General features: G+C 39.9%; 1 protein-coding gene across 1 annotated transcript in view; it reads right to left on the bottom strand.

Annotated features, from left to right (window-relative positions):
• Positions 1–24,530, bottom strand: part of MAMDC4 (MAM domain containing 4) — a 123,866-nt gene that overhangs the window by 80,917 nt on the left and 18,419 nt on the right. The window contains exons 10-15 of the mRNA XM_053695430.1: positions 22,456–22,538; positions 21,196–21,357; positions 19,041–19,131; positions 12,287–12,373; positions 11,646–11,750; positions 9,615–9,746 (exon numbers count right to left, since the gene is read on the bottom strand). Of these exons, the coding sequence (XP_053551405.1) occupies positions 9,615–9,746; positions 11,646–11,750; positions 12,287–12,373; positions 19,041–19,131; positions 21,196–21,357; positions 22,456–22,538 (660 nt within the window). The remainder of the gene's footprint in view (positions 1–9,614; positions 9,747–11,645; positions 11,751–12,286; positions 12,374–19,040; positions 19,132–21,195; positions 21,358–22,455; positions 22,539–24,530) is intronic.

Below are 24,530 nucleotides of genomic sequence, written 5' to 3' on the forward strand. Positions count from 1 at the left end.
ATCCTCTAATCAAATGTTTGATCATGAACTCCAGATCCAAGAGGGGGACCTGTCCACGTACAAAACTCCCCCATCACAGCCACACAAATCCGCCTCTCCATCAAGGATAACGTCCGCCAAATATCACCACCTCCATATTGTCCCCAGAATATACAGCCACAAAAATAGCAGCAATTGTATCCATCACGGCCAGTATGCACATCATGATGGCACAAAAGGGGAACCTCCTATACAAAATAAGCCACAGTGTAAAGACCTCCCGTGTCGCAAAGGCCAATCGAATCATCTAATGGTGGGGGGTGTTAGCCACTGTTTGGGAGTCGTATCTTAGCAAACACACACACTATACAAAAGAAAACAGTGAACTGCCAATTGCATACTGTGTGAAAGAATATCATAACATTACATTAAGAATAAACATCATAAATCAAACATTTCAAAAATTTGGCCAAAAGTTATATCTGGACTATTGATCCTTAGCCGCATCATTTGTGACTCGTCAATTCTCATAGCCCAGACACCTGGCATGAAATATAAATCAAACCTAACTATTAATCACCTTTAACTTGTGCTAATAAAAATCCCCGTGCCAAAATATATATTTAAAGCTATGGCTGTGTCAATTGAGCAGCCCTCACAGTACACTATTTAATCCATGTATATACATATTGAATCTCGCTAACCGAAGGGCTCCATAACCCAGTGAACCACTAGTGATCAACCATGTTTGAAACATCTATACATGTCTGTGTATGTGAAAAACTCTCACTAACTATACAATTAAAAACAAAAACAAACATATACCAAACTGGCCAATTGTAATCAGCCTCATAGACTATACTACATGTTAAGGTATAAATATAAATCTGAATATGGTCTCGTGTTTTCATTTAGTGTACTACTATTAGTGATGGTAATACCAGGACCTCTTCCAGTTCAGGGGACGCCCCCTCAACTCCAATCCTACTGATGGAACATAGACTCTCACATAATCGAAAGACCTAAGGGTCATTCCAGTTGTCATGGCCACCCATGTCACAACTATTAATGGTCGCAGACTCTCATATATTATAATGTCCACATCTTGGCTCATTCTAGGTAGCATTGCCACCCAGAATGTACATTAAGTCCCCTTGGGCTGAGCGTGCCCAGCTCATAGATCCATCTTGTCTCCTTCTGTAGAAGGATCTTCGCTCTGTCTCCTCCTCTTCTCAATTTAGGGACATGGTCTATGAGACGGAATCTTAAGTCTTTCACTGTATGACCAGCCTCAAGGAAGTGCCGAGCCACTGGTAGATCAGATTTCCCTTTTTGGATGGCCGAACAGATGATCGACCAGTGAATAAAGGCCTGTCGTTTGTTCCAGCCAGAAGGATAAATGATTTTAATTCATTTATCGATGTCCAGAGATATAGAAGAAATTAAAGATTAAAGGAATATTTACGTAATTATTCAGATTACCATGACCAATTCAGAATCAGGAAACAATTCGACCCTAACTCTAACAATCCAACTATCAATACTGTCACTAATTTCTTGACTCAACAAATACGACAAAAACCTTCCACAAGATTTTGTGATAACCTCACAAGGGAAGAATGTACAGCGTTAAAATCGTTACAAGAAGATGACTCCATCACCATACGCCCGGCCAATAAGGGAGGAGTGGTAGTCGTGATTGACACCCTCGATTACAAGGCAGAAATAATGAGACAACTTGATGATACTAACACGTACCTACCCTTACCTATAGATCCAACCCACCAACTAAAATGAAAGATTGATATTACATTGGCTGAATGGAAAGCTGTTGGGTACATCTCTGAGCAGGATTTCAAGTTTTTACAACGAGATTTCCCGGTTACACCAATAATGTATACCTTACCCAAGATCCACAAAGATACTTTGAAGCCACCAGGTAGACCAATAGTTTCTGCCAGGGGTTCTTTATTACAGCCCCTGGCACAATTTGATGATTTCTATTTACAACCATGGGTCAAGCAACAGAAGTCATACATTCGAGATTCCTCTGACTTCATTTCACAGATCACACAACTCACAGATATCAGCTCAACAGATATACTCGTCACACTAGACATAGCAAGTTTATATACTCTGATACCACATGAGTCTGGCATAGCAGCGGTGGCTGAAGTTTTGAGAAAGGCGGCATATATTGGCCCATCTGAAGAAGTGCTTATTACATTACTAAGGCTATGTCTTACGGAAAACTATATTCATTTTGATAACAGGTTCTATTTACAAACATTTGGCACGGAGATGGGGTCCAATGTGGCCCCATCTTTAGCCAATTAATACATGGCTGAGTATGAAACGGAGAAAATGGGTATCTACGAGATGAGTAGTATTAAATACTACTGTCGATATATTGATGATCTGTTTTTAATATGGAGCGAAGGAGAAGATAAGCTGAATACCTGGATCAAGCATTTGAATGAAATGCGGAGCACCATCAGATTTAGCCATAAAGCTAGCACTGAGTCAGTTGATTATCTGGATGTAAGGATTTTTAAAGACACGGATAAAGTGGGGTCAACCCTGTTTTGGAAAAACACAGATCGGAATTCTATGCTACATGCTAGGAGTTGACATCAACCGACTCTGATAAAAAAAAATCGGAAGGCACAATATCAGAGGGTCATCCATAACAACACAGATGAATCGAAATGTATAATACAACTAGAAGTGATGACTCAGAGATTGGTAGAGAGGGGTTAAAATAAGAAGAACTTATTGGAGATGCGTGATCTAGCTTTGAGGTCTACATCATTGAGACAAGAAGAAGATACATCCCCCAACAGATGACCTTTGTGACCACATACGCATTGGACAGCCACTTAATAACTAAAGCGATGAAAGAAGAGCGGAAGCTGTTGGAAGCTGATCAGTCATTACCTTTTAAAGGATGGCAAGCCCCCTGGATTAGATATAGGAGGGGCAGGAGTTTAAGAGATGCACTAATGAAAACCAACATTGATTCGACGAAAACACAAGGTCTATGGCTAAATAAAAAGAAGGGCTGCTATAGATGCATCAGCTGTGTCACTTGCAGTGGGATGATTACCGGCACACATTTTCTACACCCAGACCGCAAAAGAAAATACGAGATCAAGTATTTTTTTACGTGTACCACTGTTAGGTGTTGTTTTCAGGAGGGGGGTGTCAGTTCAGAACTGGGCATCGGGCACACTGTACCAGCTGGAAATTAGTACTTATCTGTTCAGGATATCCAGGAGAATAGATTTCAGACCACGCAGCTATGATTCCAAAAACTATTCTGTTTATTGCAAGTTGTCAGACACTTTTATAGCCAAGAGTTACAGCATATAGGTTTAACAAGTGACGTATTCATAATTACATCATCTTACATAGTATTTCTATAAGAACAAAGAAACTCATTTAAAATATAATTGGAAGAAAAGGAGTGTTAGGGAGTCATTTCTACAGAAATACCAAACTTCAGATAACAGTAACTGGGCCTCCTAGCCCAGCACAAATCACAGCCGTTTGACATCTTGTAGAGATAACAATGCATCCAAGCACATCGTCAGGGTCATTCTCAGGGCTATTCTATCTATGCAAGTCTCCCTAACATCAGCATATTTCTCACTACATAATAAACCACTGTAATAAAAGATTCATTAGACAAGATGGATGCCTAAGACAAAATGGCGGCGAAGAACAAGATGGCGCTAGTCATGCTAACAATTCCTAACAACCACACGGTATGTGGTCTATCTCCTTAACTGCCCCTGTGTGAGGTTCTACACAGGGAAAACAGTTGATGACGCAAGAACTAGAATGGCAAATCACCGGACGAGCACCCAGTCGGCTATCCAAAAAGGGAAATCTGATCTACCGGTGGCTCGGCACTTCCTTGAGGCTGGTCATACAGTGAAAGACATAAGATTCCGTCTCATAGACCATGTCCCTAAATTGAGAAGAGGAGGAGACAGAGCAAAGATCCTTCTACAGAAGGAGACGAGATGGATCTATGAGCTGGGCACGCTCAGCCCAAGGGGACTTAAAGGGACACCGAACCCAATTTTTTTTTTTGTGATTCAGATAGAGCATGCAATTTTAAGCAACTTTGTAATTTACTCCTACTATCAATTTTTATTTGTTCTCTTGCTATCTTTATTTAAAAAGAAGGCATCTAAGCTTTTTTTTTTGTTTCAGAACTCTGGACAACACTTTTTTATTGGTGGATCAATTTAGCCACCAATCAGCATGAACAACCAAGGTTGTTCACAAAAATGGGCCGGCATCTAAACTTACATTCTTGCATTTCAAATAAAGATACCAAGAGAATGAAGAAAATTTGATAATAGGAGTAAATTAGAAAGTTGCTTAAAATTGCATGCTCTATCTGAATGATGAAAGAAAAAATTTGGGTTCAGTGTCCCTTTAATGTACATTCTGGGTGGCAATGCTACCTAGAATGAGCCAAGATGTGGACATTATAATATATGAGAGTCTGCGACCATTAGTGGTTGTGACATGGGCGGCCATGACAACTGGGATGACCCTTAGGTCTTTCGATTATGTGAGAGTCTATGTTCCATCAGTAGGATTGGAGTTGAGGGGGCGTCCCCTGAACTGTAAGAGGTCCTGGTATTACCATCACTAATAGTAGTACACTAAATGAAAACACGAGACCATATTCAGATTTATATTTATATTTATACCTTAACATGTAGTATAGTCTATGAGGCTGATTACCATTGGCCAGTTTGGTATATGTTTGTTTTTGTTTTTAATTGTATAGTTAGTGAGAGTTTTTCACATACACAGACACGTATAGATGTTTCAAACATGGTTGATCACTAGTAGTCCACTGAGTTATGGAGCCCTTCGGTTAGCGAGATTCAATATGCATATACATGGATTAAATAGTGTACTGTGAGGGCTGCTCAATTGACACAGCCATAGCTTTAAATATATATTTTGGCACGGGGATTTTTATTAGCACAAGTTAAAGGTGATTAATAGTTACGTTTCATTTATATTTCATGCAGGTGTCTGGGCTATGAGAATTGACGAGTCACAAATGATGCGGCTAAGGATCAATAGTCCAGATATAACTTTTGGCCAAATTTTTGAAATGTTTGATTTATGATGTTTATTCTTAATGTAATGTTATGATATTCTTTCACACAGTATGCAATTGGCAGTTCATTGTTTTCTTTTGTATAGTGTGTGCGGTTGCTAAGATACGACTCCCAAACAGTGGCTAACACCCCCCACCATTAGATGATTCGATTGGCCTTTGCGACACGGGAGGTCTTTACACTGTGGCTTATTTTGTATAGGAGGTTCCCCTTTTGTGCCATCATGATGTGCATACTGGCCGTGATGGATACGATTGCTGCTATTTTTGTGGCTGTATACTCTGGGGACAATATGGAGGTGGTGATATTTGGCGGACGTTATCCTTGATGGAGAGGCGGATTTGTGTGGCTGTGATGGTGGAGTTTTGTGCGTGGACAGGTCCCCCTCTTGGATCTGAAGTGGGAATGCTGTGATGACAGGATGTTTTTGTTTTGTTTTTGTTTTGCTTTACACGGGTCCTGTTTGATAAATGCCTATGCTGATTGGTCTATTTATGCCCATAGGGGACGCGGCCTTGATACGTCAGCTTAGTGGCCAGCTGTTAGGGAATACCTCCATAGCGTGAGCAATCGCGGACGGGATCAACATAATATCTACATGCTTGTTATGCATGTTCTGAGGGTGCCGTTATCCCTATACTAATATTGAGTGCCAACTAATAACGCTTCCGAGATGAAGCAGATAGGTTCATGATCAAACATTTGATTGGAGGATGATTGGGGAGTGTTAGGAATATGAGGTCCCTATTGGTTGCCAAGAAAGGGCATGTTTACACGGAAGTTGCGATTTCATATTGAATTATGATATTTTTTTTTTCAAAGTGGACCGCTGCTGATCAACTTAGTTACATCACATACATCACATAACACATGATATTTGTATTTGTTTTATACAATAATACAATGAACACGTATCTACATTGCAAATAGGTTTATTGATTAGGTCACTAAGCTGTTTGCACACAGGCAGCTGAAATTGGCTGTGAACAAAGGGGAGTGTCACAAAGTTTGCTGTTTACACTAATTGTTTGTAAGAGGAAGGGACGGTTTGTGTCCCGAAACGTCACATTAAAGAAGACACTTGCTGTCACAGTTGACTGAAGTCCAGCGAGTGCTTATTTCAACACTATAAATATATATATACATGCAGCCCAAGTGTCCCATGACTTTAATACGAAGACATTTATCTGCATTCATTATCTTTTATGAACCAGGTTATGTGAAGTGTTGAAGACATTAAGCCAAACCACATTTGAAGAACAAGTAAACATCAACAGCACCCTCCTGTTCCTTTGTCCCTAATTGCTTCACTGCTGTTGTTTGGTTACTGACTACAACATTGGGGTCGATTTATCAAAGGCTTTTGCCAGCCTTTGAGCCCCTACGGCTGCAGGTTCTCACACGAGAACCTATACGCTGTATTTAAAGGGACACTGAAGCCATATTTTTTCTTTCTTTCCTTCACTTGCTATCTTTATTTGAAAAAGAAGGCACCTAAGCTTTTTTTTTTTGGTTCAGACGACTGGACAGCACTTTTTTATTGGTGGATGAATTTATCCACCAATCAGCAAGAACAACCCAGGTTGTTCACCAAAAATGGGCCGGCATCTAAACTTACATTCTTGCATTTCAAATAAAGATACCAAGAGAATGAAAAAAAATTGAAAATTCGAAAGTTGCCTAAAATGTCATGCTCTATCTGAATCACGAAAGAAAAAATTTGGGTTCAGTGTCCCTTTAACAAGCAGCGGTCATCAGACCGCTTCTTTGCTAACCTCTTTCCACCAGGGAGATTGACAGCTCCTGCCCACCAGTGATTGGCTGTGCGCGGGCAGGGGGTGGGATTGCATGCGAGCGCAAAATAGCGCTCGTGTGCAATGCTGAATTCCTCCAGGAGAATTCAGACTGCCAGAGGCAAGCTGCGGCGGACAGGGCCTCGTATATGCGCCCCTGTCTGCCTCAGCTTGATAAATAGCCCCCTTAGCCTATGGTTGTATCAGGGACCCCTCCTTTTCTCCTGTCTCCCCTGTGCACAGTACATTATCAAATCTTTTGGAGACCCTCAACATTTTCAGTGACCCTGCTGGGGGCTCAGTTTAAAAAGCACTGTTCTATAGCTTGGCTTCATCCAATACTCACATCACTTCCCCTCAGCCACTCAAGTTACACATTTAGCAAAGTAGAAAAAGAAAGAAACACAGAAAAGGGCCAAAGCAGGGCAAAGAAGCACAAACAAGTCCTGGTGTAAGGTCCAGTATCTGGGTGGTTGGGGATTCCCTGTATGTTTCATGCTTACTCTGTTAAAAATATTAATGCAGTTGTGTTGACTGTTCAGTTTGATAGACTTTTGCTCACTGAATTAAGAAGTCTTGGAGACCAGATTGAGCTGTTTAGTTGTTTTATACTGTTAATGTGATTCTCTGTATAAAGATTGTTTTATCTGATTTAGTTATGTACATTTTTTCAGTGGAACTTGTCATGCAACTGCTATAAAGGTTTATAAAAAGAACGAGAAGAAGAGTGGTGCATGTGTACTCCTAAAATAAATTATCAGATCAGGTAAGCAATGATGGGGAGAGTCCTCAAGTTTATAAAATGTAGGATCCAATAGTCAAGTTGTGATTTCCACAAGCCCACCATGAAAAATATGGGATGAATACAGGCTGTAACTGACCAGGCACTGTAACTGCAGACAGTACTTCCCTGCCAAAAACTGCATCAGCCAAGGCAAAAATATTAAAATGATAGAATTTAGAAAAAATATGCAAGGAAAACCAGGTTGCTGCCTTGCAAATCTGTTCAAGAGAAGCATCATTATGAAAGGCCCAATAAGTAGCTACTGCTGTGCTAGAATGAGTAACCCTTTTTGAACAAGATATCCTAGCAACAAGGTGCCCCTTTCTAATTAAAGTATTAAAGGGACATCCAACTGCAAAAATAATTGATAATATGCAAAATGATTGTATTAGTGCCCTACTGCTTGCATATAACTACGGGGCCAATTGCAATGTTTCCTATTGTTTTCTTGATATTGGAAAAATGGGAACAGGCTTATATTTTCTATTAATAAAGCGATCACAAACTTTTTGAGTCAAAGACAGTCGCGACTGTCTCACACGAAATACAATCTCCATTATCCCATAAAACTACTCAGAACTACAGATAATGGATGCCAAGTCTGTGAGTCTGTGTTTTGCAATTGGATAGACTGGCGTTGAAGCAATTTGTATATGGACATGATGGGTATACTGAACATATGTGGGCATTGGGAGGGAAGAGAGGAGCTATTTATACAGCTCTGCTGTGGAGCTCTGTGCCTCCTCCTGCTGACCAGGAGGCGATATCCCACAAGTAAGGATGAAATCCGTGGACTCATCGTATCTTGTAAAAGAAATAGATGTTCTCATGAAGACAGGTTAAAGGGACATTGTACATTAGATTTTTCTTTGCATAAATGTCTTATAGATGTTGTATAGCCCATCTGGGAGTGTTTATGTAAAAATGTATAGTTTTGCTTATTTTTAAATAACATTATGCTAATTGTCAGACTCCTAACCAAGCCCTAAAGTTTTAGATGTATACTGATGTATGCAGACTTCAGATTGCTTGTGTTTGTATAATGGGTCTTTTCATATACAGGGGAGAGGGGGAGAAGTTTAAGCTCTAAGCCCCTTTCAGTGGGTGTCACAGGCTTATATCATTAAAGTGAAGGTCAATTTTCATGTGAAAGTGCCCGGTTTTTAAAAAAACGATTAAAAACAGGGGCACTTTCATTCATGAAAATTGACATTTCACCGGTTTTCTTAAAATATAACTACCTTTTCTTCTTGAAGCCGCTCCAGTGCTTCACCAGCCCGTTGCAAGCCTCTTCATACGTCAGCAATGACGATTCTGGCATCCTCCAATCAGGGCTTCCCCCCGGGGGATTTATTGCCTGAGGCAAGGCCGTGATTGGAGGAAGACGGTTTCATCATTGCTGGGTAAGTAAACCAGGAAGAAGCAGGCAGGGCATTGTTTCAGAACGGCGATCCGGCATAACAGAAGAAAAAGGTAAGTATTTTTAAAATACGGTGCAATGTCAATATTCATGAATGAAAGTGCCCCTGTTTTTAATATTTTTTTAAAAACTGGGCACTTTCACATGAAAATTAACCTTCACTTTAACAGAGCTAAATTGAGAGCTTCTACGTAAGTTTTTAAAAAGTTTTATACTGGATTTTGATAGCAGTATCTGTGCATATTCTTCTTTATAGTAGTGTGTATTACAAGCAGTTAAAAATAAATATTGGTGTATACTGTCCCTTTAAGTTGAAATTCTTTAGAATAATATTGAAATCATATACAACTTCCTAGGGACTGCTGACCACCTGATAAAGAACTCCTACAGTTCTATACAGGGACCAGCCTCCACAGTCATGAAGGGGAGTTGGATTGTCTCCTTCAGATCTTTCATTTCTTTATTATTTTATACATTCAACCTACCTGCAGGGCCACCGTTGAAGTAGTAGGTCATATTGATAGCGCAAGTGGGTCCAGAGGAGCAGATAATGGGACTGCGCACTTCAGCTCTGGACAGCAGTTGCCCCCCAGCACTCTGCACAGACAGGTAATACCCTGTGGGGAAAACATATTAATACCTAAGAGTAATGAAAGGGTTAAAATCAACTTTTTGTAATAAATGACTGTGTAACATTAACTAGGCCGCTAGCAAAATGTAAGCTCAGTGCACCCTATGTCTGGCATAGCAGATATGCAAACTATTGTTTTAGGTCTGTAATCAGTGAAGATGCAGTTTATTACAATTTGAAAATAAAAAGATAAAGTAAATTTATTAAAATAAAAGCTAAAAATACATTAGTAGGCTTCTACTTTAAAGGGACGCTCTGATGCAAAAATGACATGCTTTGATTCGTTATCTAGAACAGTAATGTAAAGATTGCACGAGCAAACTGTCAATTCCAGTCTGTGTGTTTTTTTGTTTTTTTTAAATATATAAGGAAAATGGGATCAACCACTTTTTTTTAAACAAAGTGATCACAATCTTTCTGAGTCAAACACAGACCAGCTGATAACTATCACCAGATTTGATCTCCTTTTTTCCACATTGGCACCCTTAAGATAATGGATGTCGATCAACAAACACCAGAAACCATACGCCAAAGAAACAACCGCACAAATCTAAAATGGTGTATTTGCGTTCTTTTTACCTTAAATCACATCCCTATCGCCAACATACAACATGGTCCCTATTAGTGAGTGCTTCCTTTTATAGGGGCTTAAAGGGACCAAAAAAAGTAAAGAAGTAGTAGATACCTATATATATAAATAGATATAAAAAGAATGACACAGGCAGCACTTATGAGTATAATTTTATTTAAACTTAATAAAACACCGGTGAGATCAAACTTGGTCTATTACTATAAAACTTGTTTAAAAACCCTATGGGAAATACAGCACTGTATTATAAATGCACAAAAGGTACAGATCAATGTCACATAAACAGATTATATCAAAGTTCAGGCAAAATGAGAGCACTTAAAGTACCAAAGCACACTCGCTCACACTGATTGTCTGACAGTCCATTTGTAACAAACACACTAGATAAAATGATAATGGAATGACGGTGATGAAAATAAAATCTCTTAGTGTATACAACACCCTCTCCTTTCCAAAGTTTTATTATCAAAGTGAAACTTTGTTTGGATATTGCATTACGAGTTGGTGAAGGAGAGAGCCGTTGGGGTATTCGGTCCCCGCAGCTCTGCTGATATCGCACTGAGCGGTGTTTGGCGATCGCCATTGAAGTTGATCGCACTCCCGCGGCGTGGGGCCGGCACAGTGAGTAATTGGAAAAGTAACCTGTGGTATCTTTCGCTACAAGTTGAGCACTTCACAAGGATTAGTCAACGCTGCTTTGAAACTACTTCATTGATACAATATGTTATACCGCAGTATATTGTTGACTGTGTGAGCCTATACTATATGTTTGGCAGTTAAATAGTAAACACACTGCTTGCATGCATTAATATTTTTCCTACTTCTCAATATTACTGTGATTTTTACACTTCATAATCAGCAGGTGCGAACAGGATAAGTGATTTTCTTCCAGGTATTACACATTGATACGAGGGGATAGGCTGTTGTTATACAAGATGCACAACACCAAAGTACTGTTTATACTTATGTTGCAGCCAGCCTCACCCATATACAAATAAGAATGGTATATCTTTACAGTCTCTGAAGGCGGGTGATCTAAAAGTGTTGTTTGTTCAAAAATCTGGAGTAGACTGTCCCTTTAATAGAGTCCATATATGTGTGTTATTACAACTGGATATAGAGTGGGGTTTATATGTGTATTCAAATAGATTTGTTTAATATATTGATATTGCAACTGGTGATATCTTGTAGATATGTCTTATTCATGATTTTCATTAACATATTGATGATGATATATTCAGTATCTCTCTAGACATTATTCAAAGGGATATGAACAGCTGGGATCATTTTTGTTACCTGTAGAACCTGCATCTGGTAGGGCACTGTTATCTCTCCCCCACTTTAGTTTCCCTATACTCTGATCCATCCATCCTGCTAGATCTGCTTCAAAATCAAACCTTCCTACAAGAAAAAAAGGAAAATCTTACCTGTTATACCAATATATTGATTATTCACGTCCGAAGCACCAGCATATAAGTGTAAAAATTAAGCCCACCTCACTAAAAGATGGACAGCATTGATTAGTACAGTCTGGGAAGGTGATAATATTGTCTGGTTTTGTTCCATAGCAAAAAATGATAAAAATAACAAAAAAATTGATATATTGATTTTGATCTCTGCAAATACTTTGTGTATTAAACTTTGAAAATTAGTGTAATCCCATACCTTATTGTTGCAAAAGGAATATAAATATAGTACAAATAACATATAAGCATATTTCAGTATTGTCTACAAAAAAAGTGCATTGTCAAGTGTAAGATTTCTCATTAGGCAACTGCCTAGGGGCACATTCTCTCAGAAAAGTGCACTCTTGGCTTGTTACGTGATACAACTTGTGCTCCTTATTGGTGACATTACTGAGCACAAAAATGGCTGAAATGTTAGGAAATATCTAACTTGTATGTAAGGACAATGGTGATGTTAATCTCTGGGTTTACCTGATGGGCCCTGGCAGACTGCTTTCCCACTGCTAACATAGTGATCCAGTCCAGATGATTGGGTGTGAAACGTCACATTAGCAGGTCCTACAAAGACAACAAGCAAAGGGTTGTCATAACAGCACAAGGGACGTACAGCACTATGGTACCTTATTGTTACTCTATGCAAAATAATGTCTGGGCAGGACCCAAGAGACTTTCAGTAATAAAGTATTGTATAGGTCATTGCTAGGTAACTAGTATCATTCAGATCAGATTAGATCCCAGCTCTGATAGCCACATGCCCACATCAAGAGCTCAGATCAGATGCCTGCTCTAATAGCCATATGCCCACATCAGAACTCAGATTAGATCCCAGCTCTGATAGCCACATGCCCACATCAGAGCTCAGATTCCAGCTCTAATAGCCATATGCAAACATCAGAGCTAAGATCAGATCCCAACTTTGATAGGCATATGCCCACATCAGAGCTCAGATCAGATCCCAGCTCTGATAGCTATATGCCCACATCAGAGCTCAGATCAGATTTCCGCTCTGATAGCCATATGCTCATATTAGACCCCAGTTCTGATAGGCATATTCCCACATCAGAGCTCATATGAGATAAGAGCCTTGACAGTCAAAAGCCCATATCAGGCTTCAGATCAAATACCAGCTCTGACAGTCAAATGCTCATATCAGATCCAAAAGCCATATGTCCAGATCAGAGCGTAGATCAGATACCAGCCCGACAGTCAAATGCCCATATCAGAGTTCATATCAGTTTCCAGCCCCTGTTAGTAACGTGCCCAAATATGATTGGACCCAATCAATAAAGTATTAAGATGATTTTTACTTAAAGGGACACCTTAGTCTTACCGTAGATTAAGCTACAAATATCCTCCTGCATCCCTTTCTATATCATGCATCCGGAACAGTAAAAATTTTTATTTTAAAATGAAAATAGTTTTTGGCCACTTTGAAATGGATACCAAAATCTGCCCACTAATGACATAACAATCTGGGTTGCATCTAGGCATTCTACTGAATAGCATTGATAGTCTGTTGAATCCAACTAGAGAACATTTTGTGATTGGACTCCATATGCAGCCCAGGTCATGATGTCATCAGTGGGTGGAGCTTGGCAACCATTTCAAAGTGACCAGAAACAATATTAACCCCTTAAGGACAAGGCCATTTTTCAATTTCTTTCCCTGAAGGACCAGGGCTTTTTTTAAATTTCTGCAGTGTTTGTGTTTAGCTGTAATTTTCCTATTACTCCTTTACTGTACCCACACATATTATATACCGTTTTTCTCGCCATTAAATGGACTTTCTAAAGATACCATTATTTTTATCATATCTTATCATTTACTTTAAAAAAAATGATAAAATATGAGGAAAAAAATGGAAAAAAACTCACTTTTTCTAACTTTGACCCTCAAAATCTCTTACACATCTACAACCACCATAAAATACCAGTGCTAAATAGTTTCTAAATTTTGTCCTGAGTTTAGAAATACCCAATTTTTACATGTTCTTTGCTTTTTTTGTAACTTATAGGGCCATAAATACAAGTAGCACTTTGCTATTTCCAAACCACTTTTTTTCAAAATTAGCGCTAGTTACATTAGAACACTGATATCTTTCAGGAATCTCTGAATATCCCTTGACATGTATATATATATATATATATATATATATTTTTTAGTAGACATCCCAAAGTATTGATGTAGGCCCATGTTGGTATATTTCATGCCACCATTTCACCACCAAATGCAATCAAATAAAAAAAATTGTTCACTTTTTCCCAAATATTTTCACAAACTTTAGGTTCCTCACTGAAATTATTTACAAACAACTTGTGCAATTATGGCTTAAATGGTTGTAAATGCTTCTCTGGGATCCCCTTTGTTCAGAAATAGCAGACATATATGACTTTGGCGTTGCTTTTTGGTAATTAGAAGGCCGCTAAATGCCACTTTCCATCACACGTGTATTATGCCCAGCAGTGAAGGGGTTAATTAGGGAGCATGTAGGGAGCGTCTAGGGTTAATTTTAGCTTTAGTGTAGTGTAGTAGACAACCCCAAGTATTGATCTAGGCCCATCTTGGTATATTTCATGCTACCATTTCACCGCTAAATGCGATTAAATAAAAAAAAACGTAAAATTTTTCACAATTTTAGGTTTCTCACTGAAATTATTTACAAACAACTTTTGCAAGTATGGCATAAATGATTGTAAATACTTCTCTGGGATCCCCTTTGTTCAGAAATAGCAGACATATATGGCTTTGGCGTTGCTTTTTGGTAATTATAAGACCGCTAAATGCCGCTGCGCACCACACGTGTATTATGCCCAGCAGTGCAGGGGTTAATTAGGTCATTTGTAGGGAGCGTGCAGGGTTAATTTTAGCTTTAGCGTAGAGATCAGCCTCCCACCTGACACATCCCACCCCCTGATCCCTCCCAAACAGCTCCCTTCCCTCCCCCACCCCACAATTGCCCCCGCCATCTTAAGTACTGGCAGAAAGTCTGCCAGTACTAAAATAAAAGGTGTATTTAAAAAATAAAAAAAATAATTGTATAGCATATTTACATATGCAGCTGTGTAGGATCCCCCCTTAGCCCCCAACTTCCCTGATCCCCCTCAAACAGCTCTCTACCCTCCACCTCTAACTTACTGGGAGCCATCTTGGGTACTGGCAGCTGTCTGCCAGTACCCAGTTTGCAAATAAAAATGTATTTTTTAAAAATTTTTTTATTTATTTTCCTTTTTTCTGTAGTGTAGTGTAGCTTCCCCACCAATCCCCCACCCGCTCCCAGATCCCTTAGATTAACTTTCATTAGGGATTTTATCCCCCCTTACTGCCACTTCTGTACAATGTTTTTTTCCGTAGTGAAGCGGTTCCCACCCGCTCCCTCCCCGTGCACGCGCCCCCCCCCCCCCCCCCGTGCACGCACGCGCTCCGGTGCGCACTCCCGACAACCCCGCCCGCGATCCCGCCCTCCTCTCTCTTCAGCCTTTCATCGATGGCCGCCCACCCGCCTCCCACGTCAGCTCCCACCCACCAACGATTGCGGCCATCGATGCCGGTGCAGAGAGGGCCACAGAGTGGCTCTCTCTGCATCGGATGGGGGAAAAATGTTATTGCAGGATGCCTCGATATCGAGGCATCACTGCAATAACTGTAAAGCGGCTGGAAGCGATCAGGATCGCTTCCAGCCGCTTTAATCCCCAAAGTCGTGCAGGGTACGTCGCTGGTCTTTAAAGACCAGGTTGTGTGCGACGTACCCTTTTAAAATAAATTTTTTACCTGCTGCATGATATAGAAAAGGTGCAGAAGGCTATTTGCAGCTTAATCTAAGGTAAGACTTTATGATGACTAAGGTGTAGACTGTCCCTTTCACAGTCAGATGAAATACCAGACTATCTGGTTAAAAGGACACTAAACACTTGTATTAAAAAAAAAGCTTTAAAACATAATGGTCTGTCGCAGTCCCGGACCTGAACTCCAAGTTTAAGAAAACCTTCCCGCTTACCCCTTGTTCATAACCCGGAGTCAGATCCGTTATCTTTTTTTTCTGTACAGAAGCTAGTACAGCTCGCCTCTGAACAGATAAAAATAAGAAGCAGTATCTTCCCCACTATAGTAGAATAGCAGATCACACTCACACCCCCCCGTATAGTCTATTAGCCTGCCGGTTTCATTTCTGACTTGGCAATCCATACACACAATTTTAATTTGAACACTTGCCTGGCTAAGAGACTAAGAATAAGCACATAAGCACACCCTGCTATTCTACAATAGTGTGGATGGTAGTTTCTGTTTGATTATACCTACCACCACCTCACAGATAAAAAATAGCTAAAGGATCTAGGAGACTGGCGAGGAGAGAAGGGTAAGCTGGAATGTAAGGTTTAAATGAGACCTCAGGTCCCAGAAAGGGACAGGCCATTATAGTTTAAATGTTTTCTTATTCAAGTGTTAAAAAAGTGAGACTTTAGTATCCCTTTAAATATTGAGAAACTGACAGAACTATAGGCAAAAGTGAGAAGTATTTTATGGAGGTAAAAAAAATATATATTTTTTAATTATTGATGGTGAGAGTCCAAAAGCCATCATTTGTGGATACATGTCAATGCCCAGCAGGAGGAGACAAAAAAAACTTACGATTCCGGAGAATTGCTCCTTCCATCCAGAATACCCTCCTACTAAGAATTAGTTAACCTAATGGTAAATTAGATAAGGAAAGAAAAAAAGACAGGAAGACTAAACAATGCATTGAAGTGCAACTCAGGAAACTTTCATCAACAAGAAAGACATACATTTATCCGGTAAACATAAATTGTCTTTTTTTTTCTTAAGATGGTGTTTATGATCCATGACTTGTGGGATCATACACTAAAGCAGTAAAGTCCACAAGACCACAAAATGGACAGAATAAAGGAAAGCAGTTGACTATTCAGATACAATGGCCACAAAACCTTCCAGCCAAAAACTGTCTCAGCCAAGGCAAAAACTGATAAAATTTGGCAAAGGTTTAAAGCAAGAGCAAGTAGCAACCTTACAAATCTGTTCAATGTAGGCATCATCATGAAAAGTCTATGAAGCGGCCATTGACCTGGTAGGATGAGCCATAATTCAGTCATGTGTGAACCCTTGTCAGATATGTTTTCCTGATCAAAGTAATGGCATTAGCCTAATGACCCTTCTCAGACCCAGAAAAATGCACAAAAAGTGGAATGGAAAGACCAAAAGATTTTGTCATTTCTATATAGTATTTGTAAGATCTTGCCACATCCACACTGTGAAGAAGTCTCTCTTTATCCAATTTAGGATACAGACAAAGAGAATGAACAACAATCTCCTGATTGATTGTATCTGAAAAGACTGCCCTAGGTACAAATAAATAATTTATCCTTTATTCTATAGCTCTAAAAATGCAAAATTTAAGCATAAAAGGGGTAAAAAAGTCAAATGTGCTTTCTTCGGCAGGCAAGCAGTAAAAAGCTTTGATAGTGGTCATTCAAAGAGACAATACATCAGTGGCATCACTAGGGGGGTGCGGGCCGCACCTGGGTGACACCCTCCAAGGGGTGACACCAGCAAAAAAATTGTTTTTTTTTTTGTTTTTTTTAAATTTTATTGAAATTCAAAGAAATACAATGTAGAGATGCATATATTTTTTATTAGAGGGGCCAGCATTTGTGAACATTAGTGGGACTGGGGAAGTTGTAGACACTTCATTTTTTTGAGCCAGCGCTGCAATTTCCACAAATAGTTTTTGTGTGTCTGAGTGTTTTTGTGCGTGTGTCTGAGTGTGTTTCCGAGTGTTTGTGTGTACATCCGAGTGTGTTTTTAAGTGTGTCTGAGTGTTTGTATGTGTGTGTGCCTGTGTTTTCGTGTTTGTGTGTGTCTGCTTTCTGGGGGGAGGAGGGGGTGACACCATAATGTACCGCACCGGGTGACACCAACCCTAGTGACACCACTGCAATACATCCAAACATTCAAATTCTATCAAAGTGCAAAAAACGTGTCCAAAAGTAATAGAATACCCTCTGGCCATATGACTACCAAGCTAGAAAGACAGGGATTGGCCAGAGGAAGTTATGTAAAACAATTACTTTAAGCACCTTTTATTACTCACCACAGCAGCTTTGCCAACTTTATTTGAGTAACTGGCACACTCCATGAAGTGAAAGCACATTTTAAGGATATGAAAGGGACGCATACAAATTGTTGGCTAACTGGGAAAAGATCAGTACTGTCCTGTTGAACTCCTGTTATCCCTGTGCGGTGGATAATGGCGTTCAGAGCTGTTAGAGAACCACTATTAAATCTTCTTTCTTATTAAAACCACTGCCCCACCTTGTGGAACCAAAACCGTAACTAAGGCTAAATGGGAGGTTGTGCTGGTTTGGGGGGGGGGCAAAGACCTGTACCCACAAGTTATGGTTTGTGGACTCTCACCGACTTAACAAAGAAACAAAGGTATTTATTACTTCAGAAAAGAGGTGCAGAGTTGTTAATTCTTCAACTGTTGTATATGGCCATGGGCCTCTAGATCAATAGTTGACGTCCACTACTAAAAACTCATCGAAAAGTTTGATTATTCCACGTCTGGCCGTCCTCTACAAATATCTTTTTTTTCTCAAGATGAAGTCTTTACCTGTTAACCAATCCGCTTTGCAGCCATACGGCACGAAAAAAAGAACACAAGGCGTTGCAGAACAGTTCATACAATCTGATCTCTTTTAGACAACGTCTCCTAGCGTTTGCTTTTTTTTGCCACTCGGCATGGCTGCAAAGCGGATTGGATAAGAGGTGAAAACGTCACCTTGAGAAAAAAAAAATTGTAGAGGATAGCCGGACGGGGAATAATAACACTTATAGATGATAATTTAAAAAAAAAAGGATTTTGTGCATCTTTAAAACATTTTTTATAAATTAATGTACTATTAAAATAAAAAGGTAGATTCAGGATTTACTTTCATATCATATAAACCTTACCATTACTTTAATCTACAAGTAATAATATCCAAATAATAAAGTTGTTTATTTCATGTCTTATATAACTGTTCTTTTTTCACTGAATAATCAATTACTATATTTACCATTCTCTACACTTTAATCATATCACCTCCTACCTCTAGTGCCAATGTCCTATGGTTCCAGAGCAAATATAGAGTAGGGGGTCTTAAAAACAATTTCTTTGTGGAAGAAAATACAAAAGTGGTTAAATAAATGAAATATTGTCAATAGGACTCACCTGGCACCAGTTTACATTCAGGAGACAAGATAACATAATTAAGTGCAATAACAGCGTCCGGCTCTGTCCCAAGCTCACCCACAATAGTTATCTGAAGGAGGAGACGGGAGAAGATTTAGAAGCAAGAATAAAGGAGAACACAAAGAGAGAGGGTAGGGAAAGAAAGGCCTGTAATGGGAGACAGTATTGATGAAGGAACAGGGGGTGCAGAATGTGCATATCCTGACCCTGCAACTGCAGGGGGCAACATGCTACCTCCAGGCCCTGTTGATACTCTCCCTCGTCCACAACCAAGCTTACCACCTCAGTATTCTCGTTACTTTATCCTTTTAAGTCCCTACATGTAAAACAGCACCGCCAAAAGAAACCAAAGTTAAGGGCCACTCTACGACCTTACTTGGCATGAAGCCAATATAATGAGGATTATGGGAGCTAAGCATCTGCAAGAAACAGCCACTTAAAAGCACATAGGGACTGCAGGTCTGCACATCTGATCTGAGGTCTGACTTGGCATGTTTTTACATAATGGTGACTGCACTAACTGTGGATTTAATTTGTCATCTCCCTTGGGCATATACCTTTTCAGAATAGGGGCTTTAGCAGCTTATCTGTGGTTTCAAACGTATTTATAGAGCCTGGATGCCCATGTGACTTCAAGGGCCATTCATCTGACCAGAGGCTTACTTTGGACATTTAGGTGGCCAATTGAAGCCTATACTATTTTGAGGTTCCCATTTGGGAATATAGCTGGCATAACTAGGCTGCAGGAACAAGCAAGTCTAATCTGGACACACAAGATGGCATAAAGTAGAATGCAGGGGGCTAGGAAATATAGATAGCACAGCCTTTTCTCTATTTTTGTGGAAGGGGGGGAATACTCCTTTCTATGTTTTGATATATACGGAACTATTTCCTCCTGTATTACTCCTATTAGTTAACATTAATTACTATTAGTTGGGGACCCAAAATATGTTTCTTGCCTATAGTTAATTAGTGACAATTTCAGGGGGGGCATGAATAAAAAATAAAGATGAAATAGAGAATAGTAAAGAAAGTTGTATAGGCTTAGTATTATGTAGATAACATGTCCAAGACTGAGCTCCTTCTTATCCCCCTCAAGCTCTACGCCGACCTGTGACTTCTCTATCCCTGTTGACGGCATCACCATTTCCCCATCGCCCCAAGTCCGCTGCCTCTGAGTTACACTTGACTCAAATCTATCCTTCACCCCCCCATATCCAATCGCTTTCTACATCCTGCCGCAACCATCTACGCAACATTTCCAAGATTCAACCTTTTCTGTGCGCTAACACCACAAAGCAAATAATCCACTCCCTTGTTCTTTCCCGACTTGACTACTGCAATAACCTACTTACTGGCCTTCATCTTTCCCGCCTCTCCACTCTTCAATCCATCCTTAATGACTCTGCCAGGCTGATCCACCTTTCCTGTCACTCTGTATCTGCTGCACCTCTCTGCGAGTCCCTTCATTGGCTCCCCATACACAGCAGAATTAAATTCAAAATTCTCACCCTTGCATACAAAGCGCTCACCAACTCCGCTCCCTTCTACCTATCCTCTCTAATCAACAAGTATACTCCAGCCTGCCCACTAAGATCCAACAATGACCTGCTCCTTGCTTCTGCGACTATCACCTCTTCTCATGCTAGACTGCAGGACTTCTGTCGTGCAGCACCTACCCTCTGGAACACTCTCCCTCGTGATGTCAGGCTTTGCCCTAATCTGTCTTCCTTTAAATGCTCTCTGAAGACTTTTCTGTTCAGAGAAGCCTACCACCCAACTCAATAATATTCCTTTTACCTAACAACATTTCCCTCCTCTAACTCTGCATTAACATCTTTATCAATCTTGCAGTCCTCACCTCCTGTTTCTCAACCTCCTACCCTTCTAGATTGTAAGTTCCCACGGGAATAGGGCCCTCAATTCCTCCTGTATGTGTTTGTAAATTCTGTCCTGTCTCTTAGTCTTAGAAGTTTTATACTATTGTTTAATTTAAATGATCTGTATCCATGGACAGCGATGCGGAATATGATGGCGCTTCATAAATAAAGTATAATAATAATAATAATAAGATATTCTCACAACAGTACATATCATTATGGTCAGGAGCGTGTTATGAATATACATTTTCTACCTGGAAATTCTCTGCAGCGGCAGATAAAAGCACAGGAACTCTCTCTCTCACCCACACCGGGCCCCTCCGTCCTTCAATACGGAACTCATTTTTTGTAGAGTTCTGATACTTGACAACAAGACGGTTAGCACTGGATCCATCCATCAGATAGTACAGCACAAGCTACAAAATGCACAGATGTCATTAGTAATGGAAATGACACAAATACCTGTTGACTTAATAATAATTCTACACCTTTGTATTATGATATTTACTCAACAATATACAACATCTTTGAGGTCCTCAGTTTATCTTACAAAGGTAGGAAATGTAGTTCTACCACAAGCGTTCACAGTGTATAACGTTGCCAGGGCAGAAAATCAACTTATGCCATAACTATAAAGTGTATATTTTCATTTTGGAATTAACTCCCCTAAAAAAAATACATTAAATTGTTGTATTATTAAAGAGTCATTTAACAATTTTACTGGATCTTTACATTGTTACTGGATTGCACAATAATTGCACATAAAAGTTTAGTTTTACGTTATCTCCTTAGGCGCACATATAAATTAGCTTCTGCCTGTATCAACCAATAAACATGCAGCAAGGTCAGGATTCAGCATTCCACAGAACGCACTCCAGATTATCTGGGGAAAGTGCAAAACCTACAATATTTATATTTAAATAACTGGAATAGAAGACAAACTAAATAATGAAAGTGTTACAGTTTTTTAGTGGTATGCGCACGTATCCTGTGATTTTTCTTGTTTAGTCAAACCTCATAGTACTGGATAAGCTGATTTAAAGGGACATAAAACCCACATTTTTTTCTTTCATGATTCAGACAGGGAATAAAGTTTTAAACAATATCCTATTTTACGTCTGTTATCAGATTTGCTTCATTCTTTTGTTATCTTTTGTTGAAGAATCAGCAGTGCACTAGTGGAAGCTAGCTGAACATATTGGGTGAGCCAATGACAAAAGGCATATACGTGCAGTTACCAATCACCAGCAAGCTCCCAGTTGTATGTTGCTGCTACTGAATCTACCTAGGTATGCTTTTCCCCAAAGGATAACAAGAGAATGAAGCAAATTAGATGATAGAAGTAAATTGGAAAGCTGCTTAAAATGATATGCTCCATCTAAATAATGAAAGAATAATTTGGGGTTTTATGTTCCTTTGAACTCATGTGAAAAGACAATGACGATGATAGTAAGAAATCTGTAGATTAATAGCTGCTGGTTGCTCCTTTATGTCACTGAAGCAACGTAACTCACATAGCAAGACTCGTTGCTAGCTGCTTGCAAATTGGGGCTGCTGATTGTGGCTTTACGAGAGGAACCTACACGAAGGAAACCCCCTAGAAAAATATAAAAAAAATTAGCAACATCACATCCCCAATCAAGGGCAGACTAAAAACAAAATGTATGCTTACCTGATCAATTAATTTCTGGTGGTGAGAGTCCACAACCCATTACTCCTGGGAATTCAACTCCTGGCCACTAGGATTAGGCAAAGATTCCCAAAACTCCAAAAGAACTTCCACTTCCCACCCCTCTGGTGTGCCAGGCTGACGTATAGCCAAGCAAGGAGAAAGGTAGGAAAGAAGAAAGCAGGAAAAAGAGGTGCAAACAAGAACTGACGCCAGAAAAAATCAATTCAATTTAAAGAAATTGGGTGGGGCTTGTGAACTTTATCAGATAAGCATAAATTTTGTTTTCTTAACGTGGTGAGATTCAATGAGCCATTACTCCTGGGAACTAATACCCAAGCTGTGAAGTCCACGAGTAATTGGGTGGGAAAAAAGGCCTCAAATTGAAACTGCAAACCACATTTCTGAAATTCCTGGCAGTGAATGGGTTAATTAGTTAGCTGGCAAGGGTAATATTATTGAAGTGTAGCTATTACCCTCCCACCCCCTGATCCTTCCCAAACAGCCCTGTTCCTTCCTCCCCACTGGTTACCACCATTTTAGATATTGGTAGACAGTCTGCCAGTATGAGGTTTTAGGGCTTTTTTTTTTTTATATTAATTTATTTTGTTTATATTTTTTTCTGCAGTGTAGGGTTCCCCCTTACCCTCCCACCTCCCTAATCCATTCCAAATAGCTCTCTTATCCTCCTCCTCCTCCCAATGGTCACCTCTTTCTTAGGTACTGGCATCTGTCCACCAGTACCCAGTTTACATTATTTTTTTTAATTTCATTTATTTATTAATAAAATAAATGTTTCTGTAGTTTAGGGGACCCCCCCCTCATCCCCTCACCTCCCCTTTCCAAGCGATTGTGTGCATGTGTAGGGCCCCCTCTCACCTCTCATATGCCCTTTTGCCGCATCCCTCCCTCTCCATTATTTTTTAGTAGTGTAGGGAACCCTCCCCCTTCCTCCCTCTCCGACGATGGCTCACCCACCCGCCTCCCACCTTTCCTTCCACACCACCCACGGCACCACCGCAGCAGATACAGACAGTGAGACTGTGTGTATCGGTGATCTTTCTTTATATGGTAAAGGGAGCATGATCAGTCCTCCCTTACCATATAAAGGAAAATGACTTCTGCCCCTAGCTGCAGTGCACCACACTGGGTAAAGTACTGTGTGACGTAATACCTATGTCCATTTGGAGCAAGGGGTTAAAAACCCAGTAAGTGGAAACTCATCTAGTAGAGTAGTAGTGCAGTTTGGGGGGGAGATTTTCCCACCTCCAAGTAAGCCTTGTGAGCAATGAATTACTTGGAGCTAGCTGAACACATCATATGAACCAATGACAAGAGGCATATATCTGCAGCCACCAATCAGCAGCTAGCTCCCAGAAGTGCTTTGTTGCTCATAAGCTTACCCAGGTTTTTTTAAACAAAGGAAAGCAAGAGAAGGAAGCAAATTAGATAATAAAAGTAAATTGGAAAGGTGTTTAATGTTGCATGCTCTATCTGAATCATGAATAAAGTTTTGGGTTTCCTATCCCTTTAAAACCTCCTTATTAAAGCGCAGACTGGCATACCAAAGAGGTGGGAGGTGAAAGTGCTCTTGGAGTTTTTGGAATCTTTGTCTCCTCCTAGTGGCCAGGAGTTGAATTTCCAGGAGTAATGGCTCGTGGACTCACATTACCTTATGAAAGAAAACTGCGGCAGGGTAGGGTAGAAGGAAGCAAGGGGAAGTTTTTGCTTGATTATCAATGAAACATTACAGGATTTATGTTTATGAGACATTCCAACCCAAACTGAATTGTAACTTAGTGCATTTTAGTCCTGAATAGGTTTTTCTTGCTAAAGACCTATATTAGCAAAAACATGCAAGTGGATGTAAACATCTTGTCTACTCAGTGTACTTGACTCAAACCAGCTCTGCCTTTCTGA

The sequence above is a fragment of the Bombina bombina genome, chromosome 12 (assembly GCF_027579735.1).
Source record: "Bombina bombina isolate aBomBom1 chromosome 12, aBomBom1.pri, whole genome shotgun sequence".
In the NCBI taxonomy this organism is placed as follows: domain Eukaryota; kingdom Metazoa; phylum Chordata; class Amphibia; order Anura; family Bombinatoridae; genus Bombina; species Bombina bombina.